Below are 26,211 nucleotides of genomic sequence, written 5' to 3' on the forward strand. Positions count from 1 at the left end.
TGGGGTTCCGAAGACTAAAGATACTGTATGCCAGCTGGGCACGCAGCAGGCTCTCAACAAACTACAGACACCATCGTCACCATCGCCACCACCAGCACTGCCACCATCATCACTGCTGTGATCAAGTTTGGAGATGATGGGGTGGAAAGAAGCTTTGTGAGGCCCCAGGACTCCTCAGGAAGAAGTAACAGATTGCTCACACCCAAAGGAAACAGATAGTAACATTTTTTATTAAATATTACAGTGGATCAAAAAGTACAAAATATCTCTTGCCTGCTATGTGATTGGGAAACTATTGGCACGTAATACAGTATCAAAAGCAGTAATAAGTACAATTTGGAAAACATACAAAATTGAGTGTTTATAGTTTGGCTCAGCATTCTTCTGGTAGTGTTTAAACGAATGCAAAGGTTACTCAATAACCTCTCCATTGGGAAACTATGAATATCACTGGGCCATGTTGCTATATACACATAATCACCTTACAGAGCAGAGAGGTTACATAGCTGGGATCACCAAAAGTATACAATATTTACAACACAGGAAAGTTTAAAAAAGTATAAACAGCCAAGAGATTATGCTGCTATTTTTCAGACATATTTCAACCATAGGGAGACAAGCAGAATATCAAATACATCAACAGCCAACACTGGAATTTAAGTGCTCAGGATAATCATTGAAATGGTGTGGGTCTCACCAGGGCAAACTTGTTCCCATTTCTCTTTAAAACTGGGACAAGAGTACAACTGGACCAGATGGGACTTGGCTGACCACCACCAGATGTGACTTTGTGGGACAACAAGTGAAGAGAAAGAAATGGTTCTCTTTGAAGGCACACTACATAAAATATTTTTGTGGGATCACCTCGAAATTTCCATCAGACACACCAACACACTGAAATACAGTACTTGAGAATTCATGCACCAGGTCAGAAAGTTGTAAAGTCAACATTGAGTTTTAACAAACCCTCTGTATATGCCCTGATAAACAAGTGAACTTAAGAGCTTCTAGCTAGTAAATAAATAAGTCAGTCCTGTGGCAAATATTACAAGTTCCAATCACTTACTAGAAGAATACTTAATTCTGAAACTCAGTTGGGCTGGGGTGGGGTTTTTTTGTTTGTTTTGTTTTGTTTTTTTGTTTTTTTGTTGTTTTTTTTTTGAGTTGCCAAAACTTAAACCAGGAGTTGCATTGGAAAGGGTTTTTTGTGTTTTTTTTTTTTAATATTATTTAGAATCTCCAAATCTCCAGTAAATCACGGACTTAGTGCTATTTTGAATTGCAACATTTCTTGGAAGCCACGCTCAGTAAATAGATTTATGACTCCATTGCCAATTAGATTCCACAGTTTCCTTTACTAAACTACCAATAACAATGGTTTGATTGCACAAAGAAAGACTTGTGCAATTCCATTCAATAATAAGGCCCCTTGAACTCAAACAATGCAAACAAAGCCCTATTTAAGACTTTTTAAAATGTAGTTCTCAGCCAATGAAGAATTCAATGGTTTTTTTGAAAGATTTCCAAGATCTCTGTTCGGAGTTTTAAAACAAATAACACACTGCTTCTGTTGAGAATGTATACCCCCATTTCTCTTTATTTGTCCTGATGTTTTGCCGAGGGTATGAGCTTCCTCAGACAGAAACAGTGAGTCTCCTCTCGGAAGAGATGAGAAAAACAAAAGCTGGACTATGTTAACATTGTTTGAAAAATGGTGTGATCGAATTCCAACATGATGAAACCAGACTGAAATCACTGTAGCGGGGAAAACAAATGCCCATATTCCAAACGGATAGGTGAGCTCCACCAGGGACAGGGGGCCCCCATTTCTTAGAGAAACAAACCCCAGAAACCATGCACAATCTAGCCCATGCCTGCTGCAGAAACACTGGAGACTCCGTCTTCATCCACGTCCTCTGATTCTGCGACCATTCAATCTATGCAACTTTCTTCTAGGTGTCCTGGCTAGCAGTCTGCCAGCTGGAATTGAGATCTCTTTCCCCCTCTATCTTGTGCAATAGCAGGATAATCTGCACTCACACATTTATAATCTATATTCTACTAGTCTATCTATGGTTCTATTAAATATATATATATATGTAAATATATATATATATGTGTGAAATTCCACAGGAAGGTAAATAATTAATTGAAGCAAATGGAACTCTTAACACTAGATCTCTACATTCTTTTGTTTCCACCTTTGGATATTAAGTATGTTACATTGAATATTTGGCTTCATATCATGGAGACATTTCAATATAAATGCCCGGCATGCAGGGCTTTGTTTAAGAGCCGCAGGGTCATTGTTGACCAGTCGTGATTATTTTGCAGTCAAGTTACCTACTTAGAAGTTGAAAATTGTCATCAATTTTCATAGAAGTAATATCTCCGAGGTAAAAGACTGGTTAACTATGGTTCGAGGGTCTACAGGGAGTGTTGGGGGAGGGGAGGGTCGGCTGGGGAGGTCATCAAAGCAGTCTTATCAGCAGGGAGGGGACTTGGAAAGAAAAGCCACTCTGTATCGATGGACTTTTCACACGCTTAGAAAACGCATCCACCTTGATGTTACGACCCAGCAGCAAACACAGTCATGTGGCAGGAAGGACAATACACACTCTGCACGTCTTTTGACTGCGTGAACAACGTGACCATTTCTTCCAACGACAAAAGAAATCATAAAGCGGACCGTATGGCCAGGTGGTTAGAGACACGCCACACGCCACCAAGTGGGTGCGCAGAGCACCCAAATCTAACGCCCCGTAACCCCAGAGAAGATGACTTTCTTTTGAAATGGGTAATCCAGTATGCCAGTGCTCCCCAGACATGTGGCCTGGGCGGTTCTTCTCGGGAACAGCAAGAAACCAGCTCGATGAAGGCAACGTGACTACCTATTACTCAAAGGACCGCGGCCCAGGGAAGGTATCTGGCGCCCGGGCCTCCAGTGGCCCGATCTCTTCTGGATAGACGAGCTCCATCTTCTTCCCAACCCCCTTTCCCACACTGTTTAAAGGGATCAGTGCCAACACCAATGTAAATCATTTTGGCTTCTGTTCTAATTTCTGAAATTCCTAAAATATCTGTGCAGCCCACAAATATGTCCTCTAGATTCTTGTTATTAAGCAGCTTGCTGCCAGTGAGGTTTTTGTTTTTATGATTCCTCTGGTATGTAGGACAGTTTCACAGCCTAGATAAGGTAAGTACAATGCTCGATATTTTCACATAACCCAATACTTCAAAGCAAAGCATTTGGCCGGGTAAGCAGTGTATAAGCTCTTTCAACTATGCCATTTATGAGGAACAAAATCCTTAAGTTGCGGATCTGCAAAGGAACATTCTTGGCACTATTGTGTGCTCAACTGTTTCTTTTTCATTTGTTCCACGAGAATCAGTTGCTTCAATTTGTAAACAATAACTTTACCACCCAAAGCTGCTCAAAATGATAAGATGTGGAAAAATTACAAACACGCATCAACAACTAGGACAGTCAGCCTCGAAAACAAAACAAAACAAAATAAAACAAAACAAAACAAAAACAAAAGACCTGCAAACAAAAGCTATACTGTTTAATTAAAAAAAAAAAAAAGGACAAGAAGGAACTGGGAGAAAATGGAACTACTTGTATATAAATTAGGTGAGCAAACAGTGATCCGGGTAGTTTTAAGAAGCAAATATATACAGTCATTTTAACAGTGTTTACTTCTCTGGATTGTTTAATAGTGTCAAAATGAAAGATCTATTGAAGTTCCACTATACATTGCATTGATTGAACCTTGGAGAGTTTTAGGAAAAGAGGGGCATCCTTGGCAAATACTTGCCAGTCTTCCTTGCCCCTTCCTGTGACATGCCTGCCCCCCCCCCTTTTTTTGCCCAGATTGTTCCTGACCGTCGGAACTCAAGACCGGGTCTTCTAAATTCTTCCCGGGTACACATACATCCCTTCACGAGACCCTCGTGCAAAGGGAACCATCTAGGTGCAAGGGCTTCTGTGTTGGAAGGGGCTCCAGACTGACCAGCCAAGGCTGGAGTTGTCCCAGAAAAATCAGGTATGTTCACCTCCCCTTGGCGGCCCCTTTGGCTGGGACTGATCTCACCCCCGGATTAGAAGAAATACTGACTTCTAATTCTATAAGCCGTCACCCCCAGGGTGGGGAGGGAAGCTCTGGTGGCCACACCGGGCAGAGCCGGGCTTACAGTTTTGTACTGGGGTGTACGGACGACAGCTGAGAAGATGGGAAGGCAGCTTGAGGGTTTATAGCAGCTAAAGGGTAAATGCTGTTGTGCAAAAGGTCCCCATATGAACTTCCTACGGGTGTGGCCGCGGCCAGGTGTCTGTAAAGCTGCTGAGAATTTGTCGGCGACGTAAAAATCCCCCTTTGCATCACAAGCGAGTGGAAAGCCAGGGGCTGCATGAGTGGCGAAAGCACGGTCTGGTTTTTCAAGTACTGCAGAGAATGGGAATAGCCGGCTGGGAGCCTGGAGTTGAGGCCCGAGCCGCACAGGCTCCCGGAATACAAACCTGGGAAGATGGGCGAGGACAGCGGCAGCTTGTGGCCTTCCGACGCGGCCCCGGCCTGGCCGCCGTGCGCCGCCTTGCCGCCTTCGCCCTCGGGCTCGGAGGAGGCCTTCTCCTTGCCACACGCCTCCTTGCACGGGTCCAGCGGGGACACGGCCCGGGCCTTCTTGCCGGCGATCACCAGGTCCAAATCCTCCAGGCTGCGCTTGATGGGCCGCGCGGCCCCGATGTTCTGGGGGCTGGCCTTCCGCTGCAGGACCGGGTGCACCATGCCTTCGATCTTCCGGAAGTTCTCCAGCCGCACGTGGTGAGGCTTTCCCGACCGGGAGAGTGACTCGGGGTACTTTTTAGGGGCCGACACGGTCATGGGCGAAACCCGGCAGGCTTTGGGGTGACAGTCCCGGCTCTGGCTGTTCATGACCTGGAACTGGGAGACGCCCTTGCCCTCCTGGGGCCCCGGGGCCGAGTGCGCCAGGCCCAGGACCTTGCCCGTGGGTTTGTGCAAGTTCTTGGGAAGGCTCAGGTCCGTGGGCTGATCATCCGTGGGGGCTTCTGTCGCCGCCGCCTTCTTGTCCTGCAGATGCAGTGACGCCAGATAATTCACGTGGAACTTCTCCTGGTGCTTGTGGGAAGGGAAGGAACTGTTTTCCGATTCCCTGTACATGTCCCTGCAGGGGTACTTGGACGTCTGCTCGTTGTGAAGATGGTGTTCGGTGTGTCTGTAGAGGTTGTGCAGATGGGGGGACGAGTAGAAGTCGGCCAGGAAGCTGGGCATGTGGGAGTGGGGGAGCACCCTCTTCTCCAAGAGCTTCTCCTTGCCCTCCTGAATGTCTTGCTTCAGGACATAGGAGTCAGCAAGGGGGCTAAGGTGGTGCTTGGAGAAGCTGCAGCGGTGGGGATCGGATCGACCCAGCTTGTCATGCTTGAAAAGGTCACTGATGCTCTTTCTCTCCTCCGACGGCTTGCTTCTGAAGCTCTGGACGTGCTGAATCACTGACGGCCGGCTGACAGCCATGTGGTCAGTACTCTGGCCGTGGTGGGCCTGGGACAGACCCGCACACAGCTCATCCCTCGCCATCAGTTTCTTTTTGCTGATCAAAGGCGGTGGGGAGCCGTAGGGGTAGCTGCTGGAGAGGCTGGCCCCACTCACTTGGGACAGAAGCTTCTTCTTGGCCAGAGGGGACATGATGCCCGGGTTGCCCCTCGAGTAGAGCAGAGGGGTGTAATTAAGTCCATGGTTCTCGTTCATAGGCCCAGTCAGGTCTTTGTCTTTGAACATGTCAAATGACTGAACTACCAGGACCTTCGGGGTCTGCTTGAGTGCGTTGTGGATGTCATCGCTGCCCAGCTGGTCCACCTTCACGGTGCAGTTGGCGATGTAGTCCGCCATCGCAGGCAGCTTGTCATCCTCCAGCTCGCTCTGGCTTGCCAGGGGGGGCTGGGCGCTGGGGAAGCCAGGGAAGGGTGTTTCTTGGAGTTCACTTTCCGGGCTCTCTGTAAAACGGCAGGGCTGGGGGTCCTGTTTCGAGTCCGCAAGAGCACTGGGAGAGCTGAGGGACTGTTTGCCAGCCCCCGGGGCCAGGGCCGGACCCCTTTCAGGGGCTGGAGGGCCACTCGGGAGCGCAGGAGCAGGCCCCTTGTCTCCCAGCTCCTCTGCCTTCTCACTGTTGGCACCTTCAGCTGGGTCGTTGTCCTTTTCTGGGTCTGCTCTAGACCCCAGGGGCCTTGCTGCGAAATCCTGGTACCCTTCCACTTTCTTCTTCACGTCTGCTGCTGGGAGAGGCTCAGAGATGCTCTTCTGATTTAAAGTCTCTTGTTCCTTCTCTGGCTCTGATGAAACCTGATAAAATATTTCAAAAGGCAGTCAGAAGGAAGCCAAATGCATTGACACATTTTGCTATGAAACAAAATATTACACGCAGCAGTTTTTCTTGAAAACAGGCTTGTCAATCAGCGCAGGGAGTTTCTGTAAAGCTTTATTACCCCCCAATCACAGCTCTAAACAAAGAAATCTAAATTACGGAAACATTAGGGTGGAAATGCATATTCGCTCAAGTCCCTTGTGAGACACCTATCAAAATAGCAAAGTGTTCTCTATTGACGGTATACAATCTTATCACTCCTTGATTCTAATATATAGTTTAATTCTGAGGTTGTTTTCTTGTCAAATCAGTCAATTATCCAAATGGGTTTTAAATTACATGTTGTGCTTCATGACACTTTGGAGAAAGATTTTTTTTTTTAAGCATCTCCCTTTCAAAAACCAACCAACCCCATGCGAACAACAAGCAACAAACGTACTAGAACCCCTTGCCTTTCTCTGAGAGCAAATCCCATCCTAATGTGTTCAGCACGATGCATAAAATTAGCAATGCGTAAGTGTTAATTTCTACTCAGTGCCCTATGACATGCAGAAAATGCTAAAATACTGGAAAATTATGCAGATGCAACACCAGCCTGTCTACCTGAGGGACAGAGGGACTCGGAGTCCTTCTACGCTGTAGCAAACTACATTTCTATTAAAACTAAAAATGAAGTTATCAAAATTCAGGCAGTGAGCACCGCCCCAAATACAGCTTTTCTGTTCACTGGAATACATTGTAGTCAATGAGATGGATGCTCTTTATGTGTCCCTATTGACTGAAGTTGTGGGCCCAATTTGAGCCATTCATTGCATTATGTGGCTGTGCAAAGTTTGACCTTAGAAGGTCATTTTAACTTTCCATCTGTGACCCAGCTGGCTGACAGCCCCTTTCAAAACTGTCACTCTGTCCTGACATGTCTTAGAGAACAGTCACAAAACGGTTGTATTGAACTGGTCTTCTCCCCCAAGCCCCTCCCCCCCATCTCATCCCTTGAACGTTGTTCTTCTTTGTTAAGAAAAGAAGTATTGGACACATTACCATCTTTGGGTAAGATTGAGGATGCTGGTGTAGGGCTGCATAGAAACAAACATTTTAGGGAATCACACCCTTTCAGAGATGTTTCTCCTTAAAACCACTTGAAGATATCCCTGTCTTTTAGTGATGTGTTAGACCTAAGAGCTTTCGCTTATCGTCTTTCTTGTCTTCCCTCCTTTCCTTCCATCCTCCCTCTCTCTCTCTTTTGTACTAATAGCTGTCTTTTCCAGTACAAATATCATTACTTGTCCTACATTAACAGTCATCATGGGTCTCCTGAGCTTATGCATTACATGAAAATACAGGAAAATGAGCACGGCAAGGGAAAAAGGCAAATTGCATTTAAATGTCAGTTTCTGATGGGGCTGCGGTTTGAAGTGAAGCTGCAGGGGTACTCAGTCTCACTGAAGTTTCTGTGACCCAGGCCTTTGGTTACATGGAGTTCTGTGGTTGTCACTGGAAAATAGGTTTAGGGGGTCTCTGACAGCTAGGCAGAAAAAAAGTAAAGGACCCTTCTTCTGGGACGGCATTTTACGGTCTGGTACCTTCCCACCAGGCAACTTGCAATCCAATGACCTGAAGGCAGTGGGTCTGCCTGGGACGGCTTTCTAAGCCCTCCTATCTCCATTGAGTTCATTGTTTCATATGGAAAACATCAAAAATTAGGACAATAAAAACACCAATGACAACAATAAAATCCAAACCCCAACATACAGTCAATGAGAAGAAAGACACCTGGTCAAATCCATGGGTCTATGTTGGAAGTGGGGAGCAATTCTTACCATCCAGTCAACTTGGGGAGGGTGTGAGATTCCAGGTCATTCCAATGATCTGAGCATGATAACCTTTGACACTCCAGACCTTATAATGCCCCGAGACACTGGGGCCTGTAAGAAACAGGGAGCCTGAAGGCTTTAAGGGTTTCTGTGAGCCGGAGGGAGCCGGGCCCTACTCTTGGCAACAAGCATCTCCCACGCTGGTGGGCTTCAGGGCAATGGGCTGAGGATTCCTCCCCCATCTCACAAAACAACCATTTCAAACTTCATCCCCAAAGTGGAGCCACTCAAAGGTCAGCTGGCCTCTGGCCTCAGTTTGTCCTCTGGTGCTTTGGCAATGCTGTACATATGGTATCTAATAGAACTCACTGATCCAAAACCCTATAATAAATCACCAGGCCAACAGGATAAAGGAAGAATGGAATGTGAGCCTTAACTTGGAATTTCCTTGCTTTTGGCCATTTATGTTGCAAGCTTGCAGATGTTTAGAAATCTCTCTGCATCATCTTTGTCCCCCATTTTTTTAATTACTAAAGCTTAGAATAATTATGAAACAAAAATAAAAACAACAAAAATGTCTTTTCTTGGTATTCATAATATCTTCTTACACAAGAGCCCGTTGGGTAGGTTAATTTCTAAGGAGGTTGGTATATGGTGTGTGTGTGTGTGTATTTAGAGCCAGTGTTTAATTAGGGAGTCTCTTATGTGTTCATTATAAACCTGATTTTTAGGGGGTGTTTAATATCAGCACCAAAATTCCCTCTGGGGTTGGATCCTAGAACATGCTGTCTCCAAATGTGGCTGCGAAGTTGGTTTTTTTTTACGGGCAGTAGGGTTTTTTATTATTCATGTTGAAACAGAGCCCAGATCAGCCTCCATGACTGGCTGTACGCTGACAGTAATGGCTTCTACCAAAGAGCTGTTGGGGGCTGTGGGTGGCTGGGGCTGGTTTTAAAAGGTTCAGAAACTACCTGTTAACATGAGAGATAATAATGGTTCCAGAGGAACAATTCCAAATTCTCCTATAAATGATATGTCCTTAAGATATTTCTAAATGGGTCTCAACCCAAGGCCGTTGCACAGAGGTCCATAATGGAAGGCAAACCCATCTCTGAAGTTTCGAGGACAGTCCCGCAGAGACATGGTGCATCATTTCAACATCCCTCCTTGCTAGAACCCACAAAGCATGTTTCAAAGTCACACCAGCTCCTCAGATAGAATGGCTGTGAAATGGCAAAGAAGCCACATCTTTCACACTGGAGTCCCTTGGCTTCACAGAGCTGAAGCTCTGGCTCCTTCTATCTCAAAGCTGGCATTTGCTCTCAGTTTTCTACAGGATGTTCCCATCTTTCTAGATCCTATTCTTGGCCTATTCCATTTGATACCACGCACTGCCTTCCAGCTCCCGAGCAGACCGACAGATCCCCTCTCCGGGGAGCTGTGAGGCTGAGATGGGAGGCGTTCTCAGTCTGGGGCTGCAGGGGTGCAGGGACCCGGCTGTGGACGCAGGACTCTGGTAGACCTGGGCCAGGACCCGTCTCACAGAGGTATTTCTGTGGAGGACAGCAGCTCACCTCTGATGACTCCTGGGGCTTCGGGGCGTTCTCTTTTTCTTTCTTGCTCTTAGGGATTTCATGTTTGATGCGTTTGGTTCCTGATACTTTTGTTTTATTCTCATTTTCCTGTGAACTGTTCTCCTGTTTCCGAGGTTTGATTGGAGGCAGGGGCTTATCTTCCTCTCCTTTAATAAACCTTTCATACGGTAGGATTAATCTGGAAGGATATCAGAAGAGATGATCAATCATGGGAGGCAATTCCAGGAACATCGAAGCTATTGGGGTTTAGTTTCTTTTCTCAATACCAGCGGTTTATTGAATGACTCTATCTCCAGTGACACCAGTGCATTTCTAGAAACTTGCTCCACAGTTTAGGGCTCTACTCCCTCGGTCAAAAACCAGTACCTGGTAACTTATATACTCCTTTGCAAGACATCTTTCTAGTCTTGTGAATCTATATACCAAAGATACCAATGGAAGCATCCGAAGTTAACATCATTGTCACAGCTCACGGAACCTGGCTCAGCGCCAACAACGGCACCACCGCGATAACAGCAACACTCATGATGGCTGCCATTCATTTATCATTCTGCCAACGGTTATTTATGGAGCACCTACTGTGTGCTCCGAGCTCAAGGCACTGACATACAGCAGTGAACAAAACATTCAAAGCCCCTGACCTCATGAGGACGATATTCTAGGAGGTACAGCTATGCCCCGCGTTAATGTCCCAGATACACATGTAGATTATTCCGCGTAATCTCCGCATCTTTGTGGGGCACTACTATAATTATTATTATTACTACTACTACCACGATTACTATTATCATTCCCTTTTTAACAGATGAGGCAGATGAGGCCCCAGAAAGGCTAAATAATTTGCTTAAGCATCCCACCATTTGTTAGAGATGCCGGACTCCAAAGTTTATATTTTCATTCACGTCAAAATACAGACCAGACACTTAAGATAAAGAGGCTAATGGGAGGCAAGCACAGTGGGGCTGAGAGGCAGCTGTCTTCCTCTGAGCTCTGAAGCCGGCAGGGGATTCCAGAATGAGCTCCGTTTTGGGGTGCCCAACAAAGGAGGGCCCTGGGGAGAAGGAGGGAGGACAGACCACTCAAGCCACAAAAATCAGAGGGCTGAAAAATTCAAGCACTTTAATTATATAACTTTTAAAACAAAGTACATAAAATTGTTCTAAAAAGAGAAACATCAAACAGCTCTAGTTTTAATCTGTTTTCCCTTTGCAACATAGCTCTTGATCTGAAAGGGAAAAATAGCTGATGTAATTAAAAGGGATGGATTGCATTACAATCTCAGTTTCAACTTCAGTGATTAAAGTTTTTATAATGCATTTGGTATGATTAATGACTCACTGTGGGATTAATACAAGACTCAGCCTTAAAAATATGAACTTTAATACAGCAAACATAATTTGTTTTAAATAAGACAAGTTGACTCAATGAAGAAAATGTACTTGGCTTATAAACAACATAAATCTGTTCAAATATTGGGAACCCTAATTATGTTTTAAACTAAGACTTCCAGGCAAAAACTTCTTCGGTTTGGATATCTGTTAGCTACCCTGAAATTGGTTTCTAACCATGCAATCTGGATCCCAGCTCCTTAAACACACACAACTGTTCAGGTTTGTTGGTACAGACGTGCAGACATTTGTGATAATATTTCAACGTTAAATAAAATACCAAGTAAATTATGGGAAAATGAAATCCCAATTTACAACGTATTAGAAACAAAATTCATTTACTGAGCATGCTCGGACAAGGTATGTGCAAGGAGGCGTGAATAATAGTTTCGAGCCCTCCATCTGGCAGTGGGCCAGCCATGAAGATCAACACAGCCCATGGGGAATAGTTATCTTCAGATCCCATTACAAACTGAGTTTAAACATGTTACAGCTGCTAAAACTGGAAACTGTTCTCTCTGTGTAGACTTACTAAAATAATATATGGCCGCCAAATACCTGCTTCCCACTGTAATATTACAGTTAATGTTTATATAATAAAAAGCATAACTAAGCAGAAGACGAGAGAAAAAAGCAATCTTGTTCATACTTGAATTTATCCCGTCTCGTCTGTAAAGTCCCCAACATTACCCCCAATCCCTTTTATCTGCGCAGTTCTGCCAGGGACTTGATTCCCTTTAACGTCGGCAGGTCGGGGATTTTTGTCCGGGAGCGAAAGGCATTGAATATTTTTACGTTTGTACGTTGGAAAAAAAATATTTTAAAGAGACTTTAATGAAAACATGTTTTATTGTTGGGACAGATAGGTTTGTTTTACTTGTGTTTGGTTGCCATGGGAACCCCAGCAGCACTGAAGTCTGGGTATTCCGACGGTGGCTGTTTGTTGGGACCACCCTTGCCCTTGACTTCATTCTCTCACTGAGGGGCCCTCTCTCACCTTGAGGGGCCCTCCTCGCAGAGAAGCACGACAGCGTTACCTCTGGGTGTGGGGAGAGGGTGAGAGGAGGCACAGAACTGGCTGGGGGACACACCCAGCGTGGGCCCCACAGAACCCCTCACCTCCAGCTCTGAGGGTCGGGTGCTGGGCCCACCAGGCCGTCCAGAGGGGTGGGCGCTAAGGAGACTTGAATTTCCTCACCAACTCTGCAGGTTCAAGAAGCAGGGCAACATTTCCATTTCATTCCTTTTTTTTGTTTTGTTTTCCCCTTTTCTTTCTTTCTTTCTTTCTTTTTTTCTTTCTTTCTTTCTTTCTTTCTTTCTTTCTTTCTCCTTTTTTTCTTCTTCACTCAACTCAGCAGCTGGCTGGCCGACAGCAGTAAAAAATACATTTCACTTTGCTGGTCAAAGGCCTAAAGCCAGAAGCAGGAAATGTGGAATTAAATGTTTCTTGTATCTGGAAAGAGGCATGACTAAGGTAAAACTGAATCCAAACACAAGCCTTGCTTGTTCAAGGCTTCCAGAGGGAGAGTCTATGTGAGCAAGTGAGTGTGTGTGTGTGTGTGTGTGTGTGTGTGTGTGTGTGTAAAGGTCAATTGAGTGGTTTTTCTCCCCCCCCTTCTAAATCACTGAAAGATAATTATAGTGGCTCAGGGAAAAAAGGTTCCCAAAATAAAACAAGAAAGGCAGCAGCTAAAAGGAAACAAGTCGAAATATGACCAGCTAAGCCCTGAAGAACAGGGCACGGTCTCGCCCAGCACACAAACAATCGCTGTTCATATAGTGATTTCCGTTTGGTGCGATTTTCACTGAATGTTTTTTCAGTTATCCTGTCACGGTACAACACAATTACCCCACAGGATATGATCTTATCATTTGATTATTAGAAGTTTTTACAGCGCAAGAGGACGCAAGCTATTATAGGTTTCTGAACATTTAAACGTTCAGCGTACATGGGATACCATTAAAAACAGGTTAGCCAATATTAAGGTCAACATTGCCCAATGCAGGAAGCGGAGGACGTTTGTATTGTATCAAGAATCTAGTATAATGCAACATGCCTGTGCCTCGCGGATGATTATTCCTCAAATATTTGTAGTACAACAAAGATTTAATCAGGTTCTAAACTATACAGATAAAAGCAAAAATGCACCCCAGCCCCCAAGAACTCATTACACAGGAGAAATATTTTCAATGGGCTGCAACTCTAAGAATGTGGGTTGGGTTTTAGGTGGGCGGAAGTAATGGGGAAGAGAAGCAATATATTCATTAGAAAATCCAGAGAGATTTTTACCCCTGATCTACATCTATTCTGGGAATTGAAAGCGAGGTGGATACATGGGCCTTTATTATTATCCAGATTTCACATTTCAGATTAGCAAAATGCTTATTTACGATGCCATTAATGGCTCTGAAATAGGTAAGCCATCATGTATTAAAAAATAACATCTTTCCATAGGCATAAGATTTGTAGCAGCATGAGATTTTATTTTTCCCTAGGAATAATACAAGAATAACATTTTCCACCCCAAAGCAGAAACAGTAGGGGAGCCTTTTGCTATCACCAAGATTCTTATTAAATTCAGTCACTGTGAAAGCAAGATTTTTTTTCCTCCTTCTCCTTCTTTTTCTTTTTTTTAAATAAAGACGACCAAAATCAACCCAAGTTAAAATTAACAAATCAATAGCATTATAACCTTGATTTATTAGCATCTGAGCCACTAAATTATCATCATACGAGAAATTGCGGGTTTGAAAAGATTCCGGCTTTGTTAAATCTCAAGTTAAATAATGGTGTGCCGTCTACTAGGTTTTTAGATCTGCCTCATCTGATATTATGAAAAATTCAATACATTTCTCTACAGCAGAAGTCAGGGGTCAGCAAATCTATTACTGTAATGTAAGTAATCTGGCAACCTGCCAACTCTTTCTCCCTTTTATTATTTTTTTTAAACACCAAGGCAGATAATTTTATATTTACAAATTCTAAAATCCTCCAGGGTCTTGCCTCTCTTTCTCAACAAAACCCGGCAGCCTCATGCTCCAGAACTGTATATGGCACATGTCCTCATCATTTGCATTTCATACAAAAGAAGAAAAGACTCTCCATCTTTATTAGGCAGCTTTCCTCCTCCCCTCCTCATAGGCAGAGGGAAAATAATGTCAAATCTCATCTGAACGAGTAACCACTAATAATCTTCTGTGTTGATTAATGCTTGCATGGAATGACTGAACTTTGGGGCCAAAACATTGAGCAAACAGTGCTTAGAAGGAGAAATGAGAATCCATCTATTTATAGAGCTTCTGCAAAACAATATTATAATATTGTCTAGAACTGATTCAATTTGGAGATTTGGGGAAAGAAGCAGGAAATTTTTAGGGTTCTAGTTGATCCTTGAACACACCCTAGTTACTTTGTAGACACTTTCAGGGCATCAGACCTGTGACAAAGTCTAGGCCCAAAGATCTGCTGGTGCCCTCGGAACAGAATATCTCAGGGGCAGAGGGGAAAAAATGTTGGTGCGCCTGTCAGGGCAAAAATGCTACTGCTATTCTTACACATATTAGGTTTTTTTCACAGTCGTAGAAAAGAAATGATGTATTGGTTCCACTGGGGCTTCGGACCTGATCTGATCCCAAATGAAGTCATTATACCTCCAAGTTGATTCCAGGGTTGATAAATTCTAAGGCTTGGCCAGACATTTCCCTTCTCAGCCAGAAATTGAAAATATAACTTCACTGCGAAGTGTGGGAAGCAATCTTTCACCAAATATGGAGCCAATAGAAGGTATATTTTTCTTTTTTGAAGGTGATGTATGCACACTGGTTAAGGTTTCAAGAATAGAAAGTTTCTAATCTCACATACAGTTCACCTCTCAGGGTTCCAGACCACGACCAAAATGGCAGAAGAGCCTTTGGGTGATAGGCACTGAAACAAAAGTCAAATACACCAATGTGCTACGGCAATGTGCACAAAAGTGGGATGTTTCCTCAGTGGGCACAACACTCACTGAGTACAAAAGAAAATTTGTTCCTGTTCTTTCAAAAGCCAAGCTCATCTGAGAAAGATGTGGGCCCTGGGTAAAGATCTCCTTGGTTTTATGGTGTGAGTTTCTGTAAAGCAGAAAAAATAGTGTGCAGAGTGTGAGAAGCAAAATATCAGTAACCAAGAGAGCTGAGAAAGAAGTGTCCAGTATCCTCCTCCAACAGGTGAACAACAATATATGGCCACTTGTCTTCAGAAAAGCTCTTTCTTGGGAAAATTACCTGCCTAGCCCTACCTACTCAAGAGGCAGCAGAAGATGAATAAGAAACTTTTCTGAAGGCACTAATACCGTCGTCTCTTTGCCCCTGAAGTGGTGGGAAAGTTGTTTCTTAGGCCCATGGATGACTCTAACACCTTCCTCTATGGCCCTCAAGTGCCTGTAACACTAAGCAAAGAAAGAAAAATAAAGGGTACAAGGAGCCTGGCCCCAGCAAGATGGCGGCTTGACTCTTATAAAGAATTGTCAACGCGAGAGAGGTAGCTTGAGGATGGCAGGCCCCCTGAACTGAAGTTATGTTGGTCTATGGGGATCTTGGTGAAAAGGTGAGGTGGGAGGGTGCGAAGGGCAACTTCTGGTTGTTCTTATATATTGTTTAGGCGTTAATGATATTAATAGTAGCCACCATGTAGTGCCTATTAATCCCAGACATTCTGTATACCTTAAATTCAACCATTACAAAAAAAGTATATACAGATACATTATTTTATCCTCATCTCATGGATGAGGAAATTGAGATTCAGAGTGAAATAATTGAATGACTAGTCAAAGGCATGCAGCTATTAAGCGCCAAAATTTGAGTTCAGACACAGATCTGCCTGCTTCTCTGAGCTGCCTTCATACCAGCAGGGCAGCGGCACATTTTCACACCTAAAAACACCAACAACGAGGAGATACCGAACTGATCACCCTGGCTGGAGGGAACCCTAAGCTCTTAAGGCACTAAAAAATCAGGGTGAGCATTCTCCTTTTCTCAGAGGCCATTCCACAAAGAATCAACCCATTACAACAGAAGCAGCCCTATGGTTCAGGCACTCCTCTTACTGAACGCCAGGATAACTACGCCAAGATTCTCTAAAAGGTGGCAACTGTGGTTGGATCAGGTCCAACTTGATGTTGGATGGTAAGAGAAACTCAAGAATCATATCCTCCATGAAGTCCAGCCTGCAGCACTTAATCTTACACTCACACTTGAGGTTCTCACGGCCTCCCCAGCTAGAATGAAACTCCTCAGGGGCTTTACTTCTATGGTGCCTCCTTGCCACTTCTAAGAGGGTCTCGACTGATGTTAGCCCCTTGCCTTTCAACTGAAGACCGCATTGAAGAAAGTTGGGATGGATTTAAGGAAGGCTGACTTTATGCCCCAGGGATGACAATACATGCTCACAGCAGAGGACACAGACCATAGACAGCACCCAGCCCTCCACGCTGCCACCAGCAAGCCTTCCTCTCAAGGAGAAAACAATGACTGACTCAGAATCAAGTTGCATGGATCCATTTCAAGGGCAGATGAACATTATTTCAAGAATAATAGACAAATGTGATTACAGTGTTTTCAACAGAATGAGCACCCCACAGATGGAGGCAGGCAGTGTCCGTGATGTAAAAACAGGCAAACAACTGCTGCATTGAAGTCCCATGTCTGTGCGATACCACAGGTTACAGAGCTGCTGAAATGTTCAACAATGGCCCCAAACGTTTATTATTTTGATCGAACTTTGTAATAACTTGGGTAAAACCAAAATGTTCCAAGAGGTTTTCAGTGGAAGAGTTAAGGATATATTTTAATGGTAAACAATTACATTCTTCTATCATCTGATACTTTTTTTCTCTCTTTTTTGGAAACAGGCTCTCTGAATTTTCAATAGTTCCTTTGTGAAGGCATCTGTTACTCACGTAATTGAAAAGATGTTTGTGCAGTGGCATGCTTGAGACTACAGTTATTTAATCTTAATGATAAAGCCCCGAGGACAGAAAATCATAAGTAGAAACCTCTTGTTATTTATCAAAAAGAAAAGGGGCTAAGACACCAAATCTATTCTCAAATTTAAATTCATGCTTGATGAAAACTATCAATAAAACATTGGACCTGCAAAGTTTCTTAAATACTATAGCCAGGTTCAAAGGGGTGAGTAGGGAGGAGGTAGGGAGAAAACAAAAATGAGACAATAAAGGAGCCTGACAAAGAAAAACTGCTGTTTGGCAAGCTTTTTTTTTTTTTTTTTTTTTTTTTGGGTCAAACAAAGAACTTGCTGTAGTTTACAGCATGACACACACACTTGATTAGTTTGTGCCCGAGGGTGTTTTTACACTCTAGAGTGTAAACTCCAACGTCTATTAATTACGACTTGCATTTAGAGGCAAATTTAAGAATTTTTAAATAGAGACTTTTTCAAAGGCTGTTGTTTATTTTTTTTTAAACAGAAACCAGTTTTTCTACTCCAGGGCCTGGCGAGGGCTTTGTTTTCCTTTTTAAAAGTTTCTTGAAATATCCAGGCATTGGAAAGGTATCAGAGCATTTAAAGCACGCTGAGTGATACAGAGGGAGGCTTTTGCTTATGAAGTTATCTGACTGTCCTTTTGGGAGAAATTCTGCAGGTCTCCAAGAACAAGCCTGGTGGGGTGTAGATGGAAGAGTGGTGGCCATGCCTCAGCCTGGCTCAGTCTCGGCACCTTGTTCGATTTCCCTGGGCTGCTGGCTGTGGGTAAGAGCCAGGAGGCCTGCTGCAGGTTTGGGGAAAAGGTTGATGAGAGGGCGTGCATGGCAGTGCTGCAGAGATGTTCCTCGCTGTGCCCACTGGCCAGGGCCCCCATCACTGAGGCAGTGTTTAGAAAGGAGCTGCAAGTCCATAGACCAGTCAACCCCACCATGGGTGCCCATGGGTGAGGATGGGGCACGGTCTACTCATTGGACTTTGGGGTAAGACAGGCAATAGACACTGAGAAGATAAACTGTAATACCTGCCTTGGGTGTATCCAGTTTGGAAATTCAGCCTGAGTATTCACCTGACAGTTTCTTCTACCACCTTATTCCCTACCTCTTGACACACATTTCCTAGAGGAAACTGTCCTTTTTTGTTTGGATTTCACTTAATTCACTCAACCCCTAATTCCTGAGTCCCTGATATGTTCATGATGCTGTCCTGGGTGCCCTGGGGAGACTCTGGGAAAGCAAGAGCCCATGATCTTTGCCTTCAAAATTAGTATCTTCACCAGTCTCCAATTCTACACCTGAACATTTTAGGCAATAGATGATGATCTCTCAAGTTATAACCTAACTCTTTAAGATCCAGTTCAAATTCTAGATCCTCCTGGAAGACTTTGCTCATTCCAGCTGAAAACTCGCTCTTCTTTTTTGATCCCTGTTGATTTGTTATTTGTATCAATTACTTACTCACCTGAGGTTTCTTATAGCCTTAAATATCTAACACTCTTTCATCTATGTATGGACTATGAGTCGGATCGTATGATAAGTTAGGTAAGCCAAGGATCACAGCACCTTCTGGTTCTAGTGAGTCGGTAGCAATGGCCTGGGGGCGCCATGCTGAGAGGAGTTCTGAAGCTGAGCTCAGGCTCATGGAAGGCAGTATTGTGCTCCCTTTGCGATCTGCCATGAATGTGGTAGCATGGGCACCTCCTCATTGTTTGCCAGCCCTATTCCAGACTCTCTGGTTCATGCGTTTTCATGATCTCAGAGGGCGCTGTGCACGTGGTAGACTTTCAAAAAAAACCCATTGGCTTTTGAGGGCAGCAGCGAAGGAAAAAGGCAGTCACTCAAATGGCAAATCTATCCTACCCCAGAGAAAGAAACCAGCCACCAGGAGAGGGCCTCTTACCAATTTCAAATGCAATCTTAGGCTATGTCGACAGACTGGTACCGCTACATATAGAAGTACTATATGCCACCCCTGGAATCGCTCTGGGAATTCTGAGTGACAAGACTGGAGGCATCTACATGACAGCAGGCCAAGCTAGTGAAAATCCACAAATCATGCTCTGAGGCTTGGCTGAATGGAAGAGGAGCACTTGAAGCGAGAGAGGAGCCAAGGGAGGCCCATCACCAAGGGTATGGCATGTGCAGAAAGAGTCAGCCTCAGCAGGCACGGTTGAATCAAGGGGAAGCCACAGAAGGTGTCTCACTCAGCACGTGGCAGAGTGGTTAGATGAAAAGCACCTTCAATGGCGGCTCTTCCTTCTCGCCCCCCAACCACAGGGCATTTGCACAGAGACTGGATTAGCCCAGTGCCAAAGAAGGTTCAGTCCTCACAGAACTTGGCAGCCTATAGGCTACCTTTGCCCTGGGGTGTGTTTAGTTTAACTTACATAAAATATTTTCAGAAATACTGGATCTAGTATTTGTAAGTCAGGTGACTTCACATAAAAGTTATCAAGAAAACATGGAAGGTCCGACAGTACTGAGACTCCATCTGCCCAGGCAAGGGTGTTGGCTGATCCCACTGGGCTCTCTGGCGTGGGCTGTGTGTGCCAGCTTCCTACTCTCCTACCTGCACCCACTATGCCACTTCCCCCATAAACACCTGAGTCTGTGACCAGTGGTGTGGAGCCATGCTTCTTCAGCGACCTGACAGGAAGGACTAGATTTCTACATTTCCTGTCTGTTGCCGACTGACACTTCTATAAAATTCATAATTCGTGAAAATGAATTAGTAGACAAATGAAATTTAAAGCAAGGCACATAAAATATAAGCCCCAATGTTTTATTAGTTTCAATGGACATAAAATGATTCTGGCAAAAACGTAAGTATAGCAATGCTCATTTGCAACTGTTCCGCTCGCAAGAGCACAGACAGGCCAGAAAGCCTCATTTGAGGAACCCTGGTCTAGAGGATGACTAAGGACCTCTCAGATCTCAAATGCTGAGATCTTGCCCGTTGTCTTTCTGAATTGGGTCTTGACTAACTTCAAGTGTATCAAAATGAGCAAGAAGACATCACATCGTGTCCTGGACATAAAGAGAACTGTAAGTCACCTAACTTTCCCCCCTTGACTTTTTTTCCTCACAACATGATTAGCTGCGTTCCTTAGAACTTGATATCTTTTTGGCATTTACCTTAGAGCGCATATTTATCTTACTCAAAACGTGACCCTCCCACGCTCTGCCTTCTGCCTTCACAGGAGAAACGCAAGACGTTCAGCTGACTGTCACTTGGGTCCCGCCCGGATGCATCCGGCTTGGTCTGGCTCACCCCAAGTCACGGCAAAGGAAGGCACCCCAGCCCCGTGGCAGGACAGTCTTGCCAGGGGAATGCTCACGGGAAAAGCGAAAGGTGAGAATTTGAAATTGGGCATTACGTATGTAAGAAGATGAAGCCTCATTGTTCACTTCCCCCATAAACAAATACGTTTGTTTATGATCTTGATTTTCTAAATACTCAGAAAAGCACGTCATGAAGTCCTTTTGCCTTAATGTTCCTTTTTCCATCCTTAATAACAACGTCATGCGCTCCTCAGACACACACCATGCAATTTGTTCAGGAAAATTCAAACCAGTAGTCTGGTATTCTGTGTGAAGACTCTTTTTTGCCTCTTGCATGTGCTCAAGAAACATTTTTCTAAAGAAGAAAACAAATCTGCACATGAAAGCAAAGTCTTTAGAGTGAATTACTATTCCAGAAAATCAAGCTAAGAGAATTCCATAAACATAACCGTTTCCCTTTTTCTATTCCTTTACTCAGAAAGGTGACTCGGGACACCTTAAATGGAGAGTCAGACAAGACAGAAAATGTTCTACGTAGAAGGGTCCAGCCCAGCCAGAGGTGGGCATTTTTCTCTGCGTTACGACCTGTAGTAACTTCACTAGAAATCCCTAGCAAGAAGGGTCCAGAATAAGCACACTTCATGAGACACATCCACACAGCAACGGTCTCGCGACGGGGAAACATTAATGCTTTTTATATTGGTGATCAGCTGTTAACGTGAGCAATTAAGTACAGTACTAATGGACTATGGCCAGGAGCCTGGTACTAATATTAAAAACTGACAGAGATGAATAGGTTTGGAAGCAAAACCAGGCTGACAAAGACATTTTTATGAAGTGCTTGGACCTATTTGATTTAAACCAATCAGAGGCAAGTTCGGACGAGTCAGGCCGTCAGTGACAATGACGCATTCACAGGCATTGTACCATTTCTGCTGTGCCTTAAATAAAAACACCCATTGATTCTTTTCAACAACCCACACTTTCATTATTACACTCATTAGTAAACCAAAAGTGCCCAACTAATACACACGTAATATTTACTGAGGAACCGGCTACTTTTTTCTTGTTGGAAAATGAAAACATTTACTGGAAACATGAACCGCACTACATGAAAAATATATCAGCGGATAAAGCACAGTAGATCACTCATTTCTTCTTCATCTTCTAGGCAAGCAAAGCTGGTGGTAGGGAAATAGGAAAAGGACCGTGTCTACATATTGGGGTGAAAAGAAGGAGACGAGATGACTGGTTGCACAGGACGAGCTCGGTCATTCTGATCTGATGAGCAAGGTTTGAAAACATGTCCACGGGCATCTCCAGACTAGAGGTTTGCCCACAACATCCTGATCTTTTTCGTCTTCTTGAACCTTCTTGAAAACGGTGGCCCTTCACCAATCTAGTCCTGTCTGTTTTGTGTTAGCGTAGCCTGTAACTAGCAAGAAGGAATGAAATTCTGCCAAGTCCCTAGGCACAGTTTTAGCCAAGAGCTTCAGCCTTGGCTGAAACAGCAGAGCTGTTTCTCGTCCCTGGGATGAGCTGATATCCTCTGCCCTTCTCTGGTAGAACCATTAAAGAGAAGTAGGACGTAAGACAGCTGGAACAGTTGTCCCCAGACTTTTCTCCCGACCACAACACACAGGAGCAAGGGTGATTCCCTTCAGATCATGACTGACTCAAAATGATTGAGACTGGTAGAGTTGTAAGTGGAGTGTCACTTTTTTTTTTTTTAAAGATTTTATTTATTTACTTGAGAGAGAGAGAGCATGAGCAGGGGGAGGAAGAGGATGAGGGAGAAGCAGACTTCCTGCTGAGCAGGGTGCCTGATGTGGGTCTCGATCCCAGGACCCTGGGGTCATGACCTGAGCTGGAGGCAGAAACTTCAAGGACTGAGCCATGCAGGTGCCCCCTGGAGTCTCATTTTTTTTTTAAAGTCAATTATCTGCAAATTTTAGTACTTCCCTATTACTAACTACTAACTACTCAAGACACCCCTTGTATCTGATCAGAACAATGGGAAAGGGGCCTAGATGGTGAAAGGATATACGAGGAAGGATGAAGGACCTTGCTACTTGCCCCTGGGACAGCTATGCTCTAACCTGGGTTTCTGGCTCTGTGCAGGGATTTCCAAATTGGGGGTCCCACTTGGCAGTTGACTGTTGTCTCAGCCCCAAATCTACTCTTCTGTGCTCTGCTTAGTGATGCCGGGATTGGGATTCTGCAGAATACATGTCTCTTTGGTCAGCTGTCTTCCTTTTGGGGTCCTGCAAACGGGGCCCTAGCAGGCCAGGGGAGGGGAGGAAGGACTCCTTCTTTCTATTTTGCTTGCTGTTCATTTTAGGGCCAGCCCAAAAGTAATTTAGCAGCAGCAGCTGGTTCCAGCCTCTAGCTTCTGTCAACAATCCCAGAACAGTTTCATGGCATTTGCTCTGAGGTCCAGCACCAGCCAGGGAGCACTGCCTCCTCAGGTCTGAGCCTAGCTCTGCGGGGCTCCACCTCTGAGCTCAGTAACGATCAGCATTGGTTGGGATCCTCTCCCCGGGAGGGATCTGAACCCCAGCTCTGTGCGACATACTCTCTAAACTTCTGGGTGGCAACACCCTAACCCCCTTTCTCCTATTCTCTTGACTCTAGGAAACCTGTGGTTATTTCCTCCATATTAACGTTGTGCTTTACAACTTTTGTTTCAGTAATTCCCTATAGTGGATTCTTTTTGTTGAATACCAGGTGTGGTTTTTATTTTCCTTACTGGATCCTGACTGATACACACAGACCCAAAAATATTCTAGATTTAGCAGAGTGGGTGACATAGCTTTTCAAAAAATTTAATCCAGTGGGAGACCAAACCTTTATGAAATACTGCTTTATGCACAAGAATGAGGAGAGAAGAGACATTTTTAAAGAAACTTAGGTATGTTTCTTAGTAGCCAAAGTTTGAGGTATCTCTACTAGAATTTTCCATGTTGACTGACTGAAGCATCTGGGATCCTACTACTCCAGATAAGGTAAATCATCAAACAAAGTACACAGTCTTCACAAGAATATATCCTGGTATTTCATTTAAGATTGAGGCTATTTTTATCCACATAACTGCTTGAGTTAATTACATACACACACACGCACACACACACACACACACACACACACACTCACTCTATTAGATCCAATCCTTTTTCCATCCCAAACCCAATCTGTTTTTTTTGACCATGTGATGCTCCGTAATACATTTGATTAATTTTCATTCTTTAACTGGGCGAGCTAGCTAACAGTTGAGGTACGCTCTTTTTGCAAATTTTAATGGCTATCTGGTCCTTGAAGTTTGACGGTTCGGGTATTGGGAACATTTGAAGATGGAGGTACGGTGGGTTCACTATCAGAATAGAAGCCCTTTGAAAACACAGGCAGTGTTTCTAATGAAAACGTTCTGATCAAAGCCTTGACTCAGAAGTCAACACCAAGCTGCACGTGTTCCCTTCAGCTCTCTTTACACAGCACTCACCCGACATACCGATGCTATTCTGTACTAGGATGTCAGCAGTGCCCCTGTTATGTCCAGTGAGAAGGTACGTTTTTGTTTTAAATACTGACAGAGATGACACTCACATTTGAAAAACGGAGGTCGTACACTGAAAACAATGCTAGGAAGAGTAATAATTCAAAGTCCGGTTACCAATTTTTAAAAATCCTTGCGGATCGTTACCCCGACAAGGAAGGCAATCTCTTGGGACTACTTTGTGGGGATTTTTCATGGGCTACTAAGCCCAATCTAGTTTCCTACGATTATACCTACAAAAACATTCTACGCGTCATCGAGTGGCTGTGCCGAAAGAGGCCCTCCGCGCAAAGCAACGCAGAAAAAACCAGAACTGAACTTAGCAAACTATGACGAAGAGGTGATCCACTGGAGAGATTAGCGGGAGACACACGTGGAGGATCCAGAGGCGGGGGCTGAGCATCTGGGCTGAAGCTGGAACAGTGACGGACTTGTAAAGAGCTGCCATCACACTGAGCACTTCGGCCTTACCCTTCCAACTAGCAAGCTAACTGGCCTGTTTGTTCAGCTGTGTCTTGACTTCATCCCATCCATGACCGTTATTAAAACATACACACACACACACACACACACACACACACACACACACCCCTCTGCTTGGATCTTCCAAGCTCTGATTTTGGAACCAGGTTGCTGAGTCAGTCGACATGTCGGCAGGGAGATGCCAGGGATAAAGAAGCTGGCGCGACCCTAGCAAACGGAGGGCCTGGAAGCACGGAGCTAGGGCAGCGCATGAATTTGCAGACAGGCCTGCCCTGCTGTGGGCAACCACAGTCCTAATGCAAAGAGGAAACGCTCCTGTGGAGACAACCTTCATTGCAGCTAACGCGGCCTTACCCCTCGACTGCTTGATCATCACCCTCTGAGAGAAGCTGAAAGTGGTAGAAAACACACCCATGCAAAGCTTGGCAAGAAAGGATTTTCTAGGTCAAAAGCATCGGCGTAGAAGAAAAAATACCAAGATCGGGGGGGGGGGAACCAATGGATCTTATCTGGGGCCAATTTTCTTAGTAAAGAAACGCTTACTTTTCAATATGCATACATTCAACATGAAAACCTTTCAATGACAATACAGTTACGTGGCAAACCCATAGCAACACTGCTGACTTAGGATTTCCAGAAGCTGAAGGTTCTCACCGTGGATGAACCTACGGAGAACGTACTGAGTAATCTAGGCTTGTGGGGAAAAAATAAAAACGTATTGTCAAATAGGTGGTCACAGGATAAAACCAAAGTAAAAGAACATCTAATTTTAGCCCCTGTAACCAGAGAAAGCCACGCCCCCTAAAAAAATCACAAGGCGGTAAGCAAGGTAAAATGCCAGAGGATAATTTCTATTTCCAGAAAGGTCCTTTAGGCTTCCCCTTATCTTATCCTTTACCAAAGCTTCTTCCAATGAACACACTTTTAATTAAGCAAGGACTTTCCAAGAAAGGGCTTCTTACCTTTCATAATGCCTGCGGGTACAAGTGGCGGCACTGGTGCTCCCGGGATTACCGCCTAGTTCATCATAAATATGTTTCCATTGGCGGCGGGCTGTTATCTGAAAAGATGGCAATGGGAAATTCAATCTTGCATCGTAAGAGATTCACAGTGCCAGGATTCAATACATATGCAACAGGCAGAAGAGGACAGCCTGTTCTGGAAACCCAGAGACAGAGAAGTTCAAATGAGTATACGGGGAGACTCGGGGTTTCACAGGGGGATCGCACTCATGGGACTTTTCTTTACAATAAACATGGAATTCTGCTTTGGGTTCTATATTGTGTCACTCTTAGAGCATTTCCTCTAAGGCATCTCCCTGGATATTTTATGTAGCCATTTCCCCCGGAGGACCCAAACTCATACTCTGATCCTTTAGGTCATGTGATAAAGCATCCAAATAAAATAAGATTTCGGCTAAAGTATCAGTTCAAATCAATCAGAATGAACACTGGTTGCTTAAGGGGCGGGGAAATGGGCGGCCAAGGATATAGGAAAAGAGAGAGGCTTTTCACCAAACTTGCTTTTGTATCTTCTGATTTTTAACCTGTGTGCTGTGTTGACCACTTCAAACACTAAATAAAATGACTACATAAATTAATTCAATTGATCAAATCGCTTATGGAATTTGCAGTCATCTCCGGCTATATTTTTACTCCAGCTCCTCTAACCGCCAAAACAAAACCCAAATCTGAAACTGTGTATGTTGCAACCTGTTTATTTTTATTCCCTTAGGTCAGGAA

The 26,211-nt window shown here is 44.3% G+C and overlaps 1 protein-coding gene across 3 annotated transcripts in view; it reads right to left on the reverse strand.

The window, feature by feature from the left end:
• Positions 1 to 208: 208 nt before the first annotated feature.
• ARID5B (AT-rich interaction domain 5B) overlaps positions 209 to 26,211 on the reverse strand; it is a 176,366-nt gene continuing 150,363 nt past the window's right edge. For all 3 annotated transcript variants that reach the window (XM_045783334.2, XM_045783336.2, XM_045783335.2), the window contains 3 exons: positions 25,432 to 25,529; positions 9,767 to 9,965; positions 209 to 6,356 (listed from right to left, as the gene is read on the reverse strand). In XM_045783334.2, coding sequence (XP_045639290.2) covers positions 4,191 to 6,356; positions 9,767 to 9,965; positions 25,432 to 25,529 — 2,463 coding nt within the window. In that variant the 3' untranslated portion in view covers positions 209 to 4,190. The remainder of the gene's footprint in view (positions 6,357 to 9,766; positions 9,966 to 25,431; positions 25,530 to 26,211) is intronic.

Source organism: Ursus americanus, chromosome 6 (genome assembly GCF_024610735.1).
Source record: "Ursus americanus isolate L20-20 chromosome 6, mUrsAme1.1.p, whole genome shotgun sequence".
Classification (NCBI taxonomy): Eukaryota; Metazoa; Chordata; class Mammalia; order Carnivora; family Ursidae; genus Ursus; species Ursus americanus.